Source organism: Eleginops maclovinus, chromosome 19 (genome assembly GCF_036324505.1).
Source record: "Eleginops maclovinus isolate JMC-PN-2008 ecotype Puerto Natales chromosome 19, JC_Emac_rtc_rv5, whole genome shotgun sequence".
Classification (NCBI taxonomy): Eukaryota; Metazoa; Chordata; class Actinopteri; order Perciformes; family Eleginopidae; genus Eleginops; species Eleginops maclovinus.
Window position 1 is genome coordinate 3,128,563 of NC_086367.1, and position 21,743 is coordinate 3,150,305.

Consider the following 21,743-nt stretch of genomic DNA (forward strand, 5'->3'; position numbering starts at 1 on the left):
TTCCTCTCGGCTGTCCTCCTGTCTTTCTGGTTTGATAGATTTTTTGTTTGCTACTTTTACTTTTGATGATCGTGCCTGCTCGCACCGTTTTTTGAGTTTTGTTGTTACAGATTTGTTAAATAAAGCTCGCCTTTTGTTAAACTCCAATACCTGATTCCCCCTGTTTCGCTGCATTTGGGTCCTTTACTACAACCCTGACACAAAGGTGCCACCTGTTCAGGAAGACTAATATCCACACACACTCACACACAGTTGGGAGCCAATTGGGGTTAAGTGGCTTTCCGAAGGACATATCGACGTGTTTCTGCAGGGGATCAGAGAACCGATTCTCTAGTTGTAGGAACCGTGGGCCCATACAACACAAGTCTCTCAACATGAATTTTTCCAGGCACTGCTTTATTTTCACAGTGTTTTGAATTGTTAGTCACAATACAGTATGAATAACATTTACAGAGAAGGACATTGTACACAGATGATAGATGTGTTTATATTGCTTGAGTTGAATGCAATACATAGCAGTATGCCTATTAGCAAATAGTACAACAGACAACCTTGCTCTCCCTTTCACATGATCATTGAACATGTTGAGGTTGTCGGGCTGATAAAATACAGCATTTGATTTTTGAAGTCTACAGCTACTTACAAGATTGAATATGTAACATGATGTGGGACATTTACAGGAGTTACAGAGCAATCTGTGAAGCACTTAAATGATTTGAGTAACACTTTACAAAGATTAAAAGCCATATAAACTTATTTTTGTACATAGATTATGAAAACAATCATATTTTTTAAGCCAAGACCGATGAGTTTTGTTACTGGGGGAACAAAAGGCCCTATAAAGACAAGTGGACCCTGTACCATGAGTAACATTGCTAACCCTAAGACACAGCTTTGCCAAAACGTGCAAAATTACCTGAAATTATACTCTGCAATTAATATAATCAGCAGCGTGGCTACAACATTTGGGCAAAGAAGCGCTGAAAAGCAAATGGTGCTTGCATTTTTTTATGCTTTACATAATCTGTGGTATAAATATTAAGCACATTCAGTTACATTTTAATTGATTTCCCCAAATATGAACATATGCATTTAGTGAAAAAAGATATAAGACCGACACTTTATTATTAAATGCTATATTTAAAAGCACTGTCATTATGAGAATTTTGAAACCCATGTATCTATATATATGTTCCTCTTGGCACAGTATAACTGGAATACCAAGCCTGCTGTGCTACATTAGAATGATATGTATCAATTGCACATGCTCCTGGTTTTGTTTTTGCTACTTTAAAAGAATCATGTGACAGGAAGCAGCACATCCTCTTAAAGGATTTGACTGCAGCAGAGGGAAGAGGAACTTTGTGTGTGTTGGCTGTAGAGACTGAACTTGCAACCATACTCTGGTTAATGTGTGTGGACAGAGTTGACTGTTTGGACAGTTGAACTGGCCTATTCTTCAATTTAAAAGCTGCTATGTTTGGCCATTACAAACCAATAAAAGGTATCCTAAATAGAAGCTTGGTTGAATAAAAAAAACACTGAAAGGCATCTGAATTACAAACACTATAATGGTCATATTATCCGATCGTTTTGTACGAGGCATTTCAACAGCACTAATTTCCACAGTTAATTTTAAAGTTGTCACACTGCTGCTTTCAGTTTCTCTTTTGACACAGTGGCTGTGAGTTGCATTAAATAGTGTTTTTGTCAGTGTTTTTCAGTGTTGGATTCAATATCTGCTTTGTGTTTTCTTTTTTGTTTTGTGACAATTGGGTCAGTACGATATGCTTAATCAAATCCAATAAAACAGAATTGCTGTGCCAACTAACTTGAAATTCCAACTGCTTTTTTACTTAGCTATTTACAGGAGTATGCAGTATACCCTTTTAGCTACTGGAAGGCTATGATTTGAAAAAACTGGTGTTTGAATTGAAAGTTTATTGACATTCCCATTGGTAAAATGATTGATGAAATTGGCGAAATAGAAGTACCTGCATTTAGATCAGGGCAGTTTGTGTTGAAAGAAGAAACTCAGAGTAGCAGATTGATTAATACCGGAAATATTGTGCTGTGGAAATGTACATAATGCACACAACCCTAACCCTAAATGTTGATTCCCACCGGACGCGAAGCTAATTTTTGCGTCACGCTGCTTGCACGAGTTTGACCATGGCTTTCTTTGTTTGCTTGCGTCACTCAAACCGGATGCACTGGCAAGGAGGCGGGGCTTATCTACATGTAGATACCATGGTTGATACCAACAATGAAATTATTATTTGAATTATTGTATATAATAATTGAAATACATTTATCAAATGATGCCAAAATAACAACATACTGATAACGACTAGTAAAAAACATGAGCAGCTTATCTTTTGTTTCCTAATTCAACGACGTCAATACGTCAGTGACGACAGTCAGACAGAATGAATTCTTAACATTGGCTTTCGTGAGACGGCAATATTTGCGTCTTTGCATTGACTTAACATGTAATCGTGAAGCACAAAGCATTAGCTTAGCGTCCAGTGTGAACGCACCAACAGCAAGGACAACATGTTTAACTGTAATATAACCAAATATTTTTGCTTTTGTGTTCTGGAATTTTGACTAATTTAGTTGCTACCAATACTGCAGAGGGACATCTGAAAAAACCCAACATAGGTTTGGTATGCCGTGTCTTAAAAACAGGTTAATTGTATTGGGAGTGAAGTAATTACTTGAGCTGAGTAGAAAAACGGAATACAGATATTTTTTCTGTCAAATGTTCTTATTAATTACCCTACGAATACCCGATGAGGAGTTATCACACCCTAAGAAAACAACTGCAACAAAGTTCATGTTTGCATAGATTACTGTAGCTTTCAGTACATTCCTTGTTAGTTTTGCATGGTTGAAAAAACGTTTAACTCAAAATCTCAGTTAATGAATAGCTATAATGTCACCTTGAAATTTCTATAAACATGTCAGAGATATGGAATCTCAACAATGCAGAAATGCTATTTTATGCGTAAAGACTATTTTGTATTTGATGTTTTACATGTGCAGCAATAAGAACTGGACAGGACATGCCACTGGATACGACAGTTCTTTGGTGTATGTGAAACGTTCAAAAACCTCTTGTCTGTTGTTTTGTTAAGGGCAGATGTTGGTGTATCATGTTTCTCTCCCTGTCTCACACTTCCATTCTCATATTTTAAAGCATGAGAATAATACCTGAAGTCAAACTCACCTGGGTCATAGTGTAAAGGAATCAGGATGTACTGAGTTACAGTATAGTTACAGTAACTAGAAGTCTAAAATGAGTACAGTTGTATTAGGGCTGGAACCTGGGTCTTTTTACACATTTCCATGAAATGTGATTCTGTATTTTCAAATGTATGTTATGGTATATATATTCTCCAATAATGGTAACAATTTTAAATACAGACAATCTTGCGTATTCCATAAAACACTATCAGCGTACGTAATCTTTGACTTTGCAAATACTTTCTGTACTGAGCAGCAGATAAAATAATGATGATGTTTTGGGTTATAATTTTACAGTATGTCCTGCAGTGGCTAACATAACCTTGCTTGCTTCCTGCCATCTGAAGAAACCTTCCTCAGTGTTTATCCCAGAGCATGAAAAAATGGCCATCAGGGGAGACTTGTTTCTTAGGTTCTGTTTGTTTGTCCGGAGCTCTACGCTAAAATGATAATGTTGTTGTTCAAAGAAACCAAGCATCCAGTTTCTACATAAATTCATTATCTCTTGATAAGTATATTAAATAATGTGATGCCTCTTTACTATCAGTGAGGATGATGATGATGATTGTGATGATGATGATGATGATGATGATGATGATGATGATGAGAACAATATGCTTATGAAAATTAATTAGGAAGCTAACGTTTAAAGAATTTTGAGCAAAAGTGAACTATATAGCTAGCTAAATGTGTTATTGAATAGTATGGCTAACTTTTCAGAACGCTCTACAGCTCTGAGGGATGATCCATTCTGAACTTCCAAACCGTACCTTTGAACAGTGCTCCATGTTCACAAACTGTTTGGTTTGTGAATATTAACGAACACACTGTTAGCGTCTTCTTAAAAACTGCTGGTGCTGTTTACTTAATCACAACTTATGGATTGTGCGCTTGAGATTTGTATCACTGTACAGATAAGTTGTTTTTGGAGTTCCCATCGTTATTAAGTGAAAATGCAATTGTACGCTTTGTTGTATGGTATGCTGAATTACTTCCTGGTAAGCTAAATGAAAGTTAGTCGCAGGAACAATCAGGGCAGTAGGAACAGAAAGGTGGTTACTTTGCTTGGTTTGATTTAAAGTGAAGGAACAGTTGGATCTAGCAACAGTCTTAACTTGCGTCTGAATTTTTTTTTTAAATGTCAGAAACAGCACTGTTGCGAACTTTGAATTGATCCAGACCGATTGGAATCTGAAAAATGATTTCATTTGATGATGTCCATCTAGCAAACTGAGGTTGGAAATAATATGTAGTATGTTTTTGTACAGACGGTACCCAAAAAGAAAAAGATGGAGGGTAAAAAAATCAGTTTTAAGTCTATCGTAGTTAGTTCTTCCGTTATGATATTGGCTGTGCACACACTATGTTAGATGTAGAGTAATTCTGAGAGCATGTTGCTGGAGATATGTCAGTTTGTATTCATTGTTTGCACGGTGGAAACTATATCTGTCCACAAAGTGAGTCTTTTACATGCAACAGAACTGTATAAAAGTAAATTCAAGTAATTTATAATTAGTAAAGGACAATCTTTTCTCAAACCTTTTCAGAAACCATATCAATTTGCTATATCAATTTCAAAATAGTAATACTTGACTACTGAATTAAAGAGTACATGACCATTTTCCTGAACTCTCTGAAAAATGTTCAGTCTTGTAACATGTGATACATCAGAGTATAAAGTCTGGCTCTTTGAAAAACAACCATCATTGTTCATGAATTCTCTGTGAATAATTTTATAAATCCATTCCATGTAGGACCCCACTGATCATAACGCTGTGAGGTGTCGCCTAGAAAAATAAAACCCTTTGAACATTAAAGGTATGTTCCTTTCTTGTGTTTAAGTGACCAATAGTACCCCGTATTCCTGCAAATTAATGAAGAATCATAATAGCTTATCGGACTCTCTAAAAAGATCGGGGACTATTTACCTTTAAGAGATTTACATTACAGCATCAAAGCGCAATGCACCTCCTCCATCCTGCTTCTCAACAATATTGATAGCACGGCGGCAAAAAGTAAACGCACATTTGTGTAATTTTTTTTTCAGGTTTGATGGCAATATCTCCTTTGTGTAGACTGGAGTTTAACTCGCGCAAACATTTCTGGGGTCAAAGCTGCTGTGGGTAGGTTTAAGGTTTCACAGGAATCAAGTATCAAAAGTATTCAAATCACTGTCCTGTTTAAATCTGAGGAGGTTTTAATCCCGACATTTGCAAGTTTGGGGTTTCAGATTCAGGCCTATATTTACACAAATTCCTTTGCTATGTTGCCCATTTGCTGATGAAATAAGAATCACAGGAAATAAAAGGTGCAATAAAGGCTTGTGTCCAAATGGCTGCTTTCTCAGCGTCTTTTCTCAATTGGTCTCGATGAGGAGAGAGCATTAGTCCAATCGTCCATACTATTAGAACAAGCATCTTCCAATTGGTTCTTATGTTTAAAAACAATAAAAAATAGATAAACAAATGAAGCCCCAAGGAGCGTATCTGACATTGAGGCAAATTTCCATAGTGGCCAAACGATGGTACTAAAATGTCCATGTCCGTCTGTGATGTCATCGGGTCCAAATATAATTTTCCATATTGGCTTACATTGGGAAAAAGACATCTGTAAAGCAGTGCATCCGTTTTTTTTGCTAAGTATAATCACTCGCCTTTATTGAAATCATTAGGCCCGAAAAGTTGTAGAATGCGCTAAAAGCCAAGACCATAGTTTTTTCCCCTCTCCATTCATTTGGCCGAACCAGAAACAGCTGTGACCAAGTGGTTCGGAGGCTTGGCTTAGCAAAATCGCAACTGCTCATGCTCTATAGTTCCAAGACCCAGGATGATCCATGTATTTCTGTTATCGATAGGCAGGCCATTTTGGCTCATTGCTACACTGAGCAACTTTCAGAGGAATAAACAGGGTCCTGCCTCCAACAATGTATCCCGTTCTCCTTATACATTCATAGCAAAAATAGATAATAAAAAGCAAAGGTGCGATGCTTGTCTATCACAAAATTATTGCTATGTAGACACATGCACTTGCTATTAACGTGAATAATTTAGCCGACAAAGGAACGATTAATTTAGCTTCATTGGGTTTTTACGTTAACATTAATGTTAAGATCCCATATTAAAGGAACTGAATAATCAGGTCTCTTAACTAATAGTTCAATTACAAACAATATCGCAAATAGCATACTTTATCTCCATAAATCTGCTATACCGATCCACGAGCAAAGCTGTGTTCCCTTTGGATTGGGAGTGAGGCATTTCCATAATGGAAGATCTTCAAGTATGTCATTTCCATTTCAGGGTTAAGGCTCATATAAAATGGAATCAATTATCTTGCAATGAAAAAATCTTGGAAAGACTTAATGGAAATTCATCCTTTAGCTTTTTCAAATGAATGTAAAGAGGAATCTTCAATTTGGTGCTACACGAAAAGGTCAGTGAGTCGCAATAATCATTAAGGCATTATCCATTAGGGATAGGAAATATCCATATTGTACTTATACACGGGTAGCTGTAACGCTGCTCTGGAAAAACGTGTTGGTAGATGAGGGACAGAGTTAATTCATGATAAGTTTTAAATTTAGTTTCTTGTTTGCTAACAAAGCTAATATTCCTGATGCTACCGAAGCAGCTATGCTACTGTAGAATGCTTGCAGATGTTAAACTCCAGTCGTCTTTTTTATATGTTCTGGTTTTATAGATACAGATAACCAATCCAGTAAACCAGATTGAAAAGGCCAAAAGCAGTGGGAAAGAATATTCGCGAGTATGAATCGATCTTGGAAACCCGCACATGCATCCTGTTTTCACGCCAGGCACCTGAGCGGCAGTCATCGAAGCAGCAGAAGAAGCTGGTGCAGTCTTTTCCATCCAAACACTCATAAGCATAGTCTTCCTCCTCGTGATAGGGTACAATGTTGTTCATCTGCAGCAGGGACGTGCCAGGTCGGATGTTCACCATGCTGGATGCTTTCTGCTGTGGAGGGAAACATAGACATATTTCAGTGTGTTACTATGACACTTAACAGATAGAATAAAGAAGGAACAAGTGATCGGTACCTGTGTGTGGTTGGCTTTAGACTTCTTGGTCTGTCTGTTGCTGGTGAAGTAGTGCAGAGTGCCGTACTCCATGAGGGCAGCGAAGGTGAAGATGAAACAGACGGAGACAAACAGATCCATGGCAGTGACATAAGACACCTTGGGCAGGGACTTCCTAGAGATGGTGCTTAGAGTTGTCATCGTCAGCACTGTAGTAATACCTGAATGGATTTTAACAGTGGACTGTCAAATGCTCTCTCATGAAGGATTTGTCAGAACATGTATGTAACAGCCAAAGCACTGTTAAAATTACAATGAGAGGAACTTCTTCAAAGTTGGACTGAAATGGGTTTAGTATGAACAGGTAAATGGCACCACCTCAAGAGACCTCTTAAAGTGTCAAACCATTACCTCTTTCTGGGTATCATTGAATAAACGTACATTAAATCAGATGTTATTATGAAGACATGTCAGCACCTAAAGTGCATGTGTTTTTCTTTCCTCCTGCTTTTCCTTTTTATGGTCGAATAGTCTCGAGAAACTACAAAGAAATTCCCACGTGGCAGCCATGATAAGCACTGTTCAATTACCCTTGAAGATAAGAAAAGGAGCTTCAATGCTTCCCTTGTTATCTCCTTTTGCCTCACAGGCCCATCCTTTACAAAATTAATTGAGATAATGACATACCACAAGTCTTTACAGTCGCAACATTTAAAGAGTTACACCAATATTAGTTACACCGTTTGGCATGTTGTCCGTCCTCCCCTACATTTTGACAACCTTTTGTTGTTGAGATGAGCTGAAAGAAAAATGACTTGAATTTTTAACGTCTAGTCTGACTACTCAAAAGGGGATGTTGAAATTAGGGCTGCAATCGACCAAAGAATTTTCTAGTCCACTAATAGTCATCAATTCAGAATGATTCTATATTATAAGTCTTTATATGTTGATACAAAGCTAGGTTACTGCCTGACTCACTGCTGCTGTTTTCCTCCGAGTCTGAGAAAGGAGCACACGTAGTAATCAAGCTCCGTGTTTTGTTATGATGCCGGCATTTGGGAAGCTGCGCTTCGATGGTGTGGATACAGAGGCAACTTGTTTCCAGTGGAGTTTGCATGTCACCAAACCTTGAGGGGCTTGTCCTCTACATGCTCAGAAGGATCCCACCCTTTGGATGTCCTGCCCGACAAAATTAACTTAAATACCACGCTCAGCTCTGAATAAGGTCTGAGGGGGTTTGGGTTGACGCGCCAGAGCACATGCATTGAGCTGATAGAGCTTTTTGTTTAGTTGACAAATATTTTTTCGCCGATTAACGTTTAGTCGACTGATGGGGGGCTGCCCTAGTTGAAACTCTATCAAAATCCTAAAACCCCGCTGCCCTGCTTCAACAGGACAGGATCCGTCCATCAGGAGTGTGGTTTGATCCGGTTTGATTGATCTGACTCTGTTTAACTGTGTATAAATATGAAATAGGAAAATGTCAAACCTAGAGATGTGCGGGCTGGGACGGCATCTTTGTTGATCCAGAAGGAGACCCAGGACAAGACCACGATCATACTGCAGGGGATGTAGGTCTGGATGGTGAAGTAACCCATTCTCCGACTCAGGTCAAAGAAGATTGTCAAGATTACATATTCACCTGAAAGTTAAACACAAAGGTAGATGTAGGGATAAATAGGATAAGTCAACTTTTATGAGGCATTAGTTTTAATGTAACCCATTTAGGGTAAGGTTTAGGGTTAGGGTTATCAAATCCAAAGTCTGAATTCTTTATAGTGCTACATATACAACTGGGACTGGCAACATGTAATAGGACTTGGCCAATAAATGCTCACCTGACTGGGTGTGTGCCACATCTGAAGTGTTCCTCAACCCAACAAAGGCAAATTGGTAGAGTCTCCAGTATCGCTGGTCCGCCACCTCCACTGCCCGTCTCTGCCACCGGTACATGATTTCATTCTTAGGATAACCATCTACAGAAACCAACCCCCCCCCAAAACACAGACACATCATTAATTGATAACGAAGCATTACTGTTGCCTTTCTGTCCTTCAATGTACCGTACGTCACAAGGGAACATTGCACCATGGCAAGGCAAATGGAACAATCACGATGGAACTGACCTGCCCAGTCTCATGAAACTTTTTCAAATGAGCAACATTTCTTCATATTCAGAAAACAATCTGTGCAGTACAGTAATTTAGTAGTTAATAGAAAGCTGTGTATTCCTTGGGAGTAAGCACTAGCTCACATCTATAGTCTGTAAGTCATTGTTTTACCTCATTTGTACATTAAGGTCATAAGAGATTTTCTTTAGACATGCACAAGTTTTTAGGATTTTGAAAATAAATTCTATATCACTAAAGATTTAGTGTTTTAAGATTATTTTACACAAAAAATGATCATGTTTGCAAGGTTTGAAAATAGAAATATCTCTGATATGCCACCTTTATGGTTAAAGGGGCACCATGCAAATGTTGCGGTTCATATTTGTATTTTATTCCTTACTTTGTTTGACATGTTTACATGCTTTACTGCTCAAAAAGTTACAAGCTTTGACTTTTGATCATATCTTCCTATTTGATTTTGCATTGGTAAACAATACCAGTCTACTTGCTTGGTAGAGAATAGTACTGCAGGATGCTTGCTACTGAGAAAAATATGTGTTTTAGTTTTTTTTGGGAACAAACAATTTTCTTTTGGTGAGATTTGTTGAGTAGATAAAAAGTGTTTGTGGAGGAAATTAACACGATTGAGCTCATTTGATGACATTTAGTGCGACTGGTCCTGGCGTTTGTTCTCGACTCCATGGAATGGTCTTTGCATTTTTCCATACTGTGTGGAAGATAAAGATCATGACAGGACGGGAGAAGCTAAAGCACGATGCGAGAGACAAATGAAGGATGACACAGACAGCATGAATCAGACTGGGAGAAGGTGCATAATTCATTAAGTCTGTCAGGGAAAATGGGGCTGGGTGACCTCCTCTCTCGGCCGGTGGAGCAGATGATAGATTGGTACAGGCTTAAAGAGGGCAGCCTCAAGCAGATGGGCATTTTGGCAAGGAGAAGGAACAATGGCCTAGCCCACACAGAAGCTCCTCTCTCTGGCCATTTGTACGAAAGTTGAAGTCGAGATGGCGGGTTCGAAAATGGGAAGGGGAAACAGTTTGACAACCTACAGCTTGAAAACTCCAGTGGACACGAGTGTTCATCCATTGGAAAGTTATGCAGCTTAAGGTAACACTCCGCATTAATAGTCAACCTGACAAAAACAGAATTGTGACAGAGAAAAAGCAAATCTCAGAGTTGATTTTTCCCTCCCAAATATGACTGAACATAGCACCGAAAGATCATTAAACCTAAAGAAATCAAGACATAAATTACATGATACAAATACAGATGCAAACACTAAAGCTGCACAAACAACACATATTTTTAAATAGTTGAAAACATTTGAAAATGCTACTTAAAATGGTGGCTAACTGGTTGCTAACTGGTCCTACCTCAGTGTGTACATGACTCTGCCGTTGCTCCACAGCCTCAGGAGCCGGTTGGGAGTGGTGATCCAGTGGGCGTCCGATTTGCGGGAATTCCTGAAGAACGTGTCTGGAATCCAGATTTTGCCTACCATGTTACTGTTGAGCATAAGCAGCTTCATGGAGCTGTTGAACTTCAGTCGGCTGTCGTACCACGTCTGGGCGAAGAAGATGTCAATGGTGTACTCCTGCAACAAAGATAGATAACACATGCTATCAGCCAATTAAATATAAAATAATTTACCATAAGATATTGTAAGGTTAATCTTACTTTAGTTTCCCAGAGCAAATAGGGAATCAGTAATTGGATTGGCTGGATGTCAATGGAATTTGGTTTGAACAGTGATCTTCCCTTCAGGATGAATCGAAATGAATTTGGTGATCCACTGAATTTCATTTAGCGCCATTCAACATTATCGGTTGTGTGTACAATTTGACAATTATTTGTAATCTTTTTGGATCATTGCAGAGTAACTCAAAAATAATAAGCTTTTGCCTTCAAAAACTTGATGGTATGGGTACCGTTAATGTCCGTAAATAAATCAATGGCTGAAGACAATACTGATGACTTCCTAAAAATGCATTACATTTTAATTTAAAAGGTGGACATTGTTGCTTTTTTATATTTCTGAAACAACTGTAATTTGAAAATTATAGTTAAGTGTAAGGTTCCCATTGGTTTCTCTAGCAATACAATAAAAGACCTTAAGGACTTATTGTAAAAGTCTCTAAAACTTTTCCTAGCGACTGGACCCAATCTGCTGTTAATGGACTTGACTGGTAAGAGTATGGGGCTATAAGGCTATTCAGTCTGGTGCTAATCCATCTGGATGTGGTTAGTGAGAAGCTAAGTGTATCTCCTCGCCATGAATTTAAATAGTTTCAGATAATCTTAACTAGGTACTACCATTACGATTGAAAATAAGACCCTTGAAACAGAGAGCTGGTCCAGTAACTCGTGATTGCTCACCTAGTTAACTTTTTTTTCCAGGAGTATGTCCCCTCCTAGCTTGTGCCATTTCATGCTGCTGTCATCTAATTGATTGCACATCAAAAGTTTCGAGATGAACAATGTTCAAATTTGAAATAATTTGAATTCAGAGTACAGTGCTTTGCGACAATTTCGACAAGGCCTGACAATGGGGCAAAGGGTCGTGCTTCTACGTTGTCAGGTCGCCCTACGCTCTCGAAATAGAAAGGCCATAGAGAAGGCAGAATTATAAAGGAGATGTATCCATCTATTATTATGCTTTGAAAGAAGAATGAGAAGAGTTGATGATATCCATACTACATACACACAGAGGAGAAGCCAAGAAGCAGAAAAGTCAAATTGATAAAACAAAACTCAAGCAACAAAAAGTGCTATAAATGTTAACATTTTTACATCCTTTTCAAGCTGAATATGCTTAAATTAAAAGTCCATTGCTGTAGTTGAAGATGAATTTAAATCCCCCCAACAATATTCCATTAACTGTTAATAATAATACGCCTTTGTACCAGATGTTTGATAAATCATTGTTTGTATGCCATCGCTGGTGTTGCTAGTGGTTACATCATTAGATTTCCCCATGGACTTTGTGACCTTATCCTATAGGGAACTCATTCTCCAACAACACAAATGCAAATGTTCCACTGGCGAAAGAGTCTCACCATGTTGATAGGGTCCACCGGTCCAATGCTGTTGACATACACGGCTGTTTCAATCACTGTTGGCCTCACTGAGACATAACACAAGACATATTGCATTGACATGGACAGACATTTGAAACTAAAGAGATACAACAAACAGCCTACTGTTGTTTTCCTATAGAGACTACAGTATAGAGCCTGTGGGGATAGGTGATTAGTCAAAGTATATAATCAAAGTTGAACAAGGTTGTATACAAGGTTCTCCCCAGGCAGCAGCAGCTTGTTCACATTTCAGAAATGTTTCCAGGTAACAAAAAAGGCAGTAACCAACAGTGAGAGGCTATTTTTAAACTGCGACTGTATTTTTGTTTGTTCCAAAGTTAAAACAAAGAACATTTCCGGAGGATGAACTTGACTTGCCTCCAATGTCAGGCCGCAGTTTGTTGTCGTAGCCCTGCAGCAGTTTATTCAGGATCAAAGTCACATCGCTCTCATAGACCTTCGGTGATAACACCCATGTCTTATTTATCGGCACGTCTTCATAGTCCTCGTCTTCCGTTTTACTGGGCCCAAGTGCAGCACTGTGGAGCAGAAAAAGGAATCGTTGAAAGATACAAAGACAGACAGTATTTCCATATAATCAAATGTGTGCCAGAAAATATATGTGTTGGCATCCTCAAGGTATTCAACAGTGTTTGAGAGTATGCCAAATTCAATTTAGAAATGAGTGTTTACAGATTGTCAACACCCAGGGCTGTGGTGGCGGGTAAACACACGCCTACAGACTTTTGAAGATACAAAATATATGATAGTTTACTCACTTGCCATTGCACGTTTTTGTCAAATGGTATGTTTAATGAGCATTATATGACCGATGGGAACCAATCCTGTCTTTGTCCCCATCCCCTCCTCTCTGGCTATCTCCTTATCCAACAGAGGGATATTGATACAAACACTGGGAGGTCTCTCCTGAGATATTAGACAACAAAACCATATGCTATTTCTAGAATAGTTCTAAAACGCATTTGATTGGAGTCTCAAGCATCTATATATTATATTTAATATACATTTTGTTTATGTACTTGAGATGCAAATAAACAGGTAGCAGCATCGGAAGGGAAGACGACTCTTTGCTCGTAGATAGCGCTTCATACATTTGGAGAAGTTTGAATGTGGTAAGCCTCTGATTGCACGGACCAACTCCTCACGTTGGTGTTTTTAACATAATTAAGAACAGAATAGAATAGCCCTTACATTTATTCTGAAAAGTGACGGGGGAATGAGGATCAGACCTTTGTCTTGCTCAGGCATTTATCCAGCTGATGATTGTAAGTGTAAGTGACTTATTTCGAACTAAGATGTATAACTTGACTGTATGTATACCTTTATTGTTGGGGGCAGAGAGTGGATTTCATGATTCAATTTCCTGTATCAGATGATATTCCAAACAAATATCCATTCTAAAGCAAGTTAGCTACAGTAAAAAGCATAGAGTGTAACAATGAGGTACACAGGTAGAGTTTCAGAGTGGTGTGGGGGGGTCACAGTTGCTGTCCCTCCTGACTCAGGCACAGAAACGTACTATGGTAATACCTGATCAACTTAATGCACAACTAAGCAAGTAAACTAAAGGAAGGGGGTGGGGGTGACTACAGTCCTATGCTTTGAAAACATCATATCTTATGTACAGATGTATGTAGCCTGTAAAACACAACCTCAGATTGCTTACTGTGTTATCTGTGAAATATCTGTTTTATTATCAGTGGCGGGCAATAATTCAAATGTAAAGTTTTGTTCCATTTGGTTACCATACTCTATTGCACATCAACTTTTGCTTTACATTATTTGGGGCGGTGTTTGCGAAGTCCATAGGGACTTGGCTAGGAAGCGGTAAGGTAACCGGTTCAAGTCCCCGGAAGTGCCCCACACTGCTCCTAACACTAGGATGGGTCAAATGCAGAATTTAAATTTCCCCTCTGTGTGAACATTAAGGGTTCCTTTCTTTACATTTTCTTTACTTGTTTTTGTAATTATAATAATACCTTTAATTTGCTAGCATCTAATAATACAAACAATCTAAACGTTCTGATAAAACATCTCATCTTTCAAACAAAACAACGTTGAGATAATTCTGCATTTATTCCCTGCGTGTGGATTAATGGACAGGTATTTTTAATATGGAGTTATGTTGAGCAAAGAATGCTGACTCTGTTATTTTTTGGACACTTTTGCTGACAGGAAATGCAAGGGCAGTAATTTGTTCTGGTTACAGGAGGAAACCCTACTTTCCCTGGGAATAATGATGTCGAAAGCGATTCTCAGTTTATCAAGAATTGTGCTGATCTAATAGAACTCTCCAAGGACAAAAGCCAGAGTTTGCTAAAATAGGAACTGAACAAATGAATGGTTTTAGGAAGACATTATACAACATCAGTGGTCTCTGTAAACACCATTTTGCTGATGAAGATGTTTGGGATCAGAAAAGGTGTTCCGCTGCTGTTCCGTTAATGAAGATAAAAGTGATACTCTGAAGAGACCTCGGGACTTTCTTGGACCACTTCTAGTTACAAGTACATGACCTCAACCATTGCAGAATAACCCAGTGCAGCAGAGGAGAACTCTGTGCTATCACTCAAACAGAAATAATTACAAGACAAGACTATGTTTATCTCAATCATGTCTGATGACAATTAATCATGGATAAGGACACCTTGCTTTTTTTCTGACATTTTTGCCAAATATTTGTATATATTATAGTATAGAGTACACTATGTTTAGAGTATATAGTACAATATGTTTATTGATTATAGTACTGTAGGTTTATAGTATAAAGTACACTATGTTTATATATTCAGTAGATTGGTATATTAGAGAGTATTGTAATTGATTCTGTATATTTTATAATGTTTAGATACTGCGCTGAATATATATTTTAAATGTATATTGTTTATCTTTTATTTTGTGGGTATTATTCAACTTTTTGGTAATTTTGCGAACCTGAAACCTCAAAATGCTGTTATGACAAAATAATGTCCCAACTTGGGATAAATAAAGTATATATCTTTCTATCTATATCTGTTAGTATGTCTGTGTATTTTAAATACACGTTTTTATATTTCGCAAGATAAGATATCTCTGCTACTAAAACTACAATGAACATTGGTTTGAAACCTAATGCAAAACTGTCATGATCTGTCATTGTGTTTCCTGTTTTATTTTGAAATGATGTTCTTCCCCTGTGGTTGTCTTTACTTCTTGTCTCTGTGTTTCCCGCTATTGTGATTATCTTCCCCGCCCTGATCCTATCCACCTGTGTGGGATCACCTGCTGCCCTGGTGTTTCTGCACTCTCCAGCTGTGTCTGGTCAGTGTGATCAGTCCTGTTTGTCTACATTAGTGTTTTCTTTCCATCAGTCATCATCGAGGTGGTCTGTCTAAAGTCTTCCGTGGCTGTTTCCTTGTTTTGACTCTCAGTTTGTCTTTGCTTTAGTTTTGATACTTTCCCTTTTGTTTTTATTACCTTGCCTGTACCCTTGCTCTTGGTTCTTTATACCTGCATTTTTGCGTTTCGGTCCAACCTCGGTCACTGGGAAAACTTTTCCCAATGACTTTAGTTGGGCGACAACCAACCACATTTATTTCGATTTCCCCGAGCAACAAAAGATGGTTTCTTCTCTGCTTAATATGTAAAAGAAATGCCTCACTCTGTCAGATCTGAGTGGGCAGATTACTTTGCACACACACCCAGCCTCTCTGCATCCGACAGTATGCAAGAACAGCTTTAAGTTTCAGCCTCCCTAAGCTTTGTGCTCAGAGAGAGGCCTGAAAGACGGATCAAACAACATGAGCAGTCTGACGATCAGACAAGTAAATCTAGATTCTTTAAAGCACTTGAATAGTGGTCTGACTCAAAGTGAGCCCCCACTGAAATCTAACCAAAAATCCTTCATTGTTAAGGAAAGGTACAGTAGATTTAAGCAGGAAGTGTTGAGATGTTTACAACAGAAAGTTTTGTAGTAATGTTAGTTGCATTTTTGGATTAACCTTGATGTTACGGTTGTTTCGAACCAGTTTGATTCGGTTCTTCTGAATTCTTCTAAGCAATGTCACTATGTAGCCACGTCATATCAAATGACCTTGGATTGTACAATTTCTTTGACAGAAATAAAAATATTTGAACAAACTTAGAATAGAGGCTTTGTCAGATGTCTCTGATTCATTTTTAAACCTTACAATAGTCCTTTTTTATCGCGTATGAGTCAAGATTACTTGATTCAGAATTAAGTTTTCAATCTTCTGGAGACAAAACACTAAATCTAAATGTCAACGGTAGTAAGTAAGTAGGTGGAAACTAGGCAGGGGATTAAATATACAAGCAATTAGCAAGCATTACATACAAAGGTGGAGAAAACTAACTTCTAGTAAAATGTTGGGGTGTTTTTTTCTTCACAGCTCATTAGAATAGTTTGAGTTTTCCTGTGGGGGTCTTTAGAAGAAACCTAGCTTTCTGTAACATTGTGCCTCTACTGGAGTTCATCTGAAGTTTAAAAAGCCGGCGAGGCAGAGTTCCACTTCTCTTCTAGCTTGGAATCAGTGTGTTGATTAAACTGGAGCCCCGGAGACTGTGGATATGTACTGATTCTGCACCAGTTCAGAGTGTATCAGCATCTTTTTACTTTGGAGACTTTCCTCCACTGTCATCTCTTCTAGTGCACTGCCAGGTAAGCTAAAACCGACAAAGTCTGTGCTGCCACCGGAGACTCAAGAACTGCACTGAAAACACTTAAAAGTTTACCTTAATTAAATGTATAATGTCCAAAGTGTTCACATAATTGTATTAGGTTAGTTTAAAGCAATAATATTGAGTTGAACCTAATCGTTTAGATTTGACATAATACATTTAATTAAAGTCAACATCTGAATGATTTCAGTGTGTTTACAATTCAAATAAATCAAGTACTAATTGAGGATGAGGGGTCAGGGAGGGAGGACATATTGCTGAGAAAAAAATAATTGTCTCCTTCCTGATTTTTCTTCTATAGAAGTTCTTCAAAAAATGACCATGCAACAACGACAACCTTATTTAGAAATGTAATTTATTGAAGGAAAAAGTGGTCCAACAAAAGAAAAGCCCTGTGTTGAAAAGCAATTGCCTGTTTAGTTCAACCAATGGACCAAATTACATTGTTAAATAGCTTTAATTAGACCCAATAAGGCTTGATTACTGCCAGCCCTGTTGGATCCAAATATCACTTTAAGAGAACTTTTTTAGCAATGTGAAAATGGCCGAAAGACCTGTAGAGAGACTTATCCTAAACACTTCCTGTTTTTTTTTATCATATCTGACCTGCTTTGGGATGGATATTTGTTCGGAACTAACGTCTAAAATCTTGATTGAATTCATGAAATACACTCATAATGAAAGTTATTGAAATATATTGGTCTGGAAAGGGATACAAAAGCATTAGTGAGGCTGTTGGACTCTTGCCAACCACTGAGAGCCATCTTCTCAAAACAAAATGGATCAGGATTGAATCGTGCCAGTAGTGCCCGGCCTACTGAAGCCTGTGGTTGCAGGTGTTTCTGCTAAAGGGTATCAAGTTCAGGGAGGGATTTTTCACATGGACGATTGCCAGATAGTTTATTTCCTGTTGGCAGGATGGCAACACTATGACTTACTGTACCGGAGAGTTTCAAATACTTTACCGGTGTTTTTATTTCTGTCGATGGTCTTTCTGACTCTGTCAAAAATGTTTCAATGCATTAGCACTGTCCAGTCACGAATCTTTACAGCTGTGTAGTTGAGATCAAGTCCGGAGAGGGATGAGGGGCTTTGCATTCCTGGCCCCATATGGCCTCACAGCTGGCGTGGTGAAATTGCAAGATGGTTTCTAGGTTAAAAAATGTATGTTGCGTAAGGTAGCGCATATAAGAGAAGGGGCAGTTGTTTCCCTGAGGGGGGTTTTCCTGCCAGGCTGGAGTGCTCTACTATGTCTCAATCGCATAGTTATGTACTTGGTGTGTTGAGTGCATCCCTATGCGAAGCATGGCAAAGAGCACTATGGGTATCTGGATGGTGCACTCACGACGGTGAAAAAGTTGGAGTTTGGATCGCTGGACACTTCTCACACTCAACACCCGTCATCTTGCCTACGTAAAGGAAGTTTTAAGATGTGATTGCCGTAACTGTGGTGAACACAACACTAATAAATAACAAATAAAAGTTACATGTGGGTGTTTTTCACTGTTTTAAGGGACTTTACTGGTGTTGAAAATAATCCAGAGTAAATTGAATAGGATACATTGAGCATTCTGTATTGATTTGCTACAGGGAACGATAGCTTTGCTAACATGCTAGCTAGTTAATTGCGCTAATCGACACTTCCGGTGAGGGCACAGCAGCCGTGTGCTATTCAAGACAGCACTACACGGTAGAAATTCAAACACTGAACAAGACATTGCAGTGTACTAGGGAAAGTATCTGAATTGAGTATTCTTCCCTGCCTCTGGTGTTTTCTGACACCCATAATGCTGACTTTTGACAAACCTGGTACAGGGTAGTATTCTACCAAAGGTGTTCTGGTTGGTTAACCAATGGTGTTTGTCTGCTCTGATTCCTGATGCCGAGGCAACAGAGTCCATACCCCATCCTCAGAGAACAGGGGGAATGGGTTCATGTTCTAGGAACAAGATGTCTTGTACTTCACTCATTTCATTATCACTGGCTCCCAAATGATGTTGAACTGAGAAACCACCTCACATAACACAAAGCACAATGAGGCACAAACATCTGGATGAATGAACAACAAGAAAAAACACATTTAACTCAAAATAAAATGTACAATTCTAGAGGTTCAGCCTGTGAAAACAATTGTATTATCGTAACTGTAAGTTGCATTTCCCACAAATAAACTGATGATGTCAGAAGTCACCTTAGCTTGTGTTTAAGACTAAACATTTAAAACAGACGTTACAATAGGATTCAAGAATGAGAAAATCATAGCCAATTAATGGGATGAAGGACGGAGCATATTAAGAAAATATGAGGTGTAGTATCCAGGAGGGACTAAAACATATCTCTGGCTCTCCTATTTATTTGCTATTTAAATTGTATTTAATTCCCATAATGAAAGAAATAGGAGCTGCAGTGGTTCAGAGATATTCCAATTTAACAGATCACTAAATGCAAACTGTAAATCTCTCATCTGTGAGATGGATTATTAATCGGCAGCAGCACTGATAATAGGAATAACAAAAACAAAAAGGTTCACAAATCATTTTTCAATATCTAAAATTGGCAAATGTGAAATTGTATTGATGTATTGTTTGGTGGTTTATAAACCTTCCAAATCGGACTTTGAATGCCCAGAGTCCTATGCAGAATGATTTGTTGAATAAAGGAAATCAATAATAATTGATGAGCAGCTTCTATTTAACATGACCACATGCTTTCACCTCTGTGACCAACTGACAGAGGTCTTACGTCCCCACAGCCCACCTGACATACTGACAGACCCTCTGAATAACAATCTCATACACCCTGTGCCCAAAACATCCACGGGATTTACGCATGGATGAGAAACGTGCTAATATGTGTACAATGTTGGCTCATTTCAATAGACAAATCAGAGGATTATGTGTTCCATCAGGCCGCAGCTGCGCCGGCTTCACAGGTACAACATCTGCACCAGAGACACCCAGCTCCTTCGCATGCACACACACTCACCTCAGTCCGAGCAGAGCCAGCAGCAGCCAGGGCTTCACGGCTTTGTCCCGCACGGCTCTCACCAAAAGCCGCTTCATGTCTCCTCCAGCTGGGGGGACGGGGTTACCGGAGTCCGCGAGGGAAACGGGGAGCTTTCTGTCCGCAGCTCGCGACTAACTGAGGGTTAATTGTAGCGACGGGAACGTGTGAGAAACGCGTCCATGGTGTGTGAGGAGGGGGAGGATGTGAGAGGGAGGGGGGGGGGGGGGGGGGGCTGATAGGCTCTGCAGTGCCGCGCACACATGCACGATGCGGCGCGGAATCTTACGGACTTCCTGTACACATACTGAGTGATGGGAGATGTCTCTTACTGTTTGATATGCGCACAGATGTGTGCGAGCTGCTTCACAATCACATCAGTTGTGCACGCGCTGCTCGTAGAGGCGCGTGCAGGTGATCATGTAGCAACCTCGGAGCTCCTCCTGGTGACCTTTACATTCTTCCCCCCTGCACAAGGTCAAAGCCCCCTGACTAAATTGGTGGGAACATGTCACATTACTTCACAGTTACAAAGCAGGTTTTTAAACAGGTATATATTTTCTGTAAAAATATATGTTTTTTTCCCTATTTTTTATTGGGTGATGAAGTAAATACAGGACTGGTACAGTTAGCCTACTGGGTGACAGAGAAAAAAGAGGATTTATGAAGAAGAATCGGAGGATGAGCAATGGGGAGGGGGGAATGGAGGTGTCCGGTGCCTTGCTCAAGGGCACCACGGCAGGGCCTAGGAGGTGAACTGGGACCTCTTTAAGTAGCAGTCCACTTTCCATATTTTCAAGTCTCTTCAGGGACTTGAACCTACTGACTGGACCACTGCTGGACAAAGACGAAGACGAACCCCCAATGTGGATGAGAAACAAGCTGAGTAATGAAATTATTATTATTATTGAGAATATATCGCCTTTAACGTAAACTCTTGAGAACAACACATATTTTTTCTGTCAAGAGTTACAAAAAAAAGGATAAATAATACATCGTACTTATATAGTGCTTTTCCTGGTGCAAAAAAGACGCAAAAAAGATTGAGATGAATATAAAACAATAAAAATAATAATGCAGAAGAAAAACTATTTACATGTTTAATCTGCCTTATTTAAGATGGTGTCCATTCTAAGCCAGAGCAGCAAAAATGTCTAAATAATTCAATATTTTTCTTAAACTTATATTACTTTTGTGGCATAAAAGTAGTATATATATAAATTGGATCTAAAAATACTGTACTCAGCTCAACAGCAACATTCATATTGCAAAATTCTGTCTGAATGGTGATGTGTTTCTTAATTTCTCTCTTGATTTCAGCAATATCTGCACATGGCAGCTTGAAAATGGTGAAGGTTAGATTAAAATTTGATTACAGTATAACACTTGAGTCCCATTTAGTGAGGAGTAATTTCATTTAATTCCCGTACCATTTGCTTCTGGAGCACACACACATACTGAAGTGTTTGTTTATCACCTCACCTTTTGCCTAGTGAGTCAAAGTGTTGGCAATGAGCTCCATATCTTCATTTCACTTTACTTGC

The 21,743-nt window shown here is 38.8% G+C and overlaps 1 protein-coding gene across 1 annotated transcript; it reads right to left on the bottom strand.

Moving 5' to 3' along the window:
* Positions 1-442: 442 nt before the first annotated feature.
* On the bottom strand, positions 443-20,410 carry gabrg1 (gamma-aminobutyric acid type A receptor subunit gamma1). Its single transcript, XM_063909572.1, has 9 exons — positions 20,182-20,410; positions 12,873-13,037; positions 12,478-12,541; positions 10,795-11,015; positions 10,471-10,553; positions 9,125-9,262; positions 8,776-8,928; positions 7,275-7,507; positions 443-7,224 (listed from the first exon to the last, which is right to left on the bottom strand). The coding sequence occupies exons 1-9, from the start codon at positions 20,256-20,258 to the stop codon at positions 6,943-6,945; spliced, it is 1,416 nt and encodes a 471-aa protein (XP_063765642.1). The 5' UTR covers positions 20,259-20,410; the 3' UTR covers positions 443-6,942.
* Positions 20,411-21,743: the final 1,333 nt, after the last annotated feature.

Excerpts from the sequence above, each read along its gene's own strand:
- gabrg1 (XM_063909572.1), bottom strand. The coding sequence starts at position 20,258 with ATGAAGCGGCTTTTGGTGAGAGCCGTGCGGGACAAAGCCGTGAAGCCC. Across the intron at positions 8,929-9,124 it reads TGTGGCACACACCCAGTCAG|GTGAATATGTAATCTTGACA; the intron begins GTGAGCATTTAT and ends TTTAACTTTCAG. Across the intron at positions 7,225-7,274 it reads GTTCCTTCTTTATTCTATCT|CAGAAAGCATCCAGCATGGT; the intron begins GTTAAGTGTCAT and ends TTCCCTCCACAG.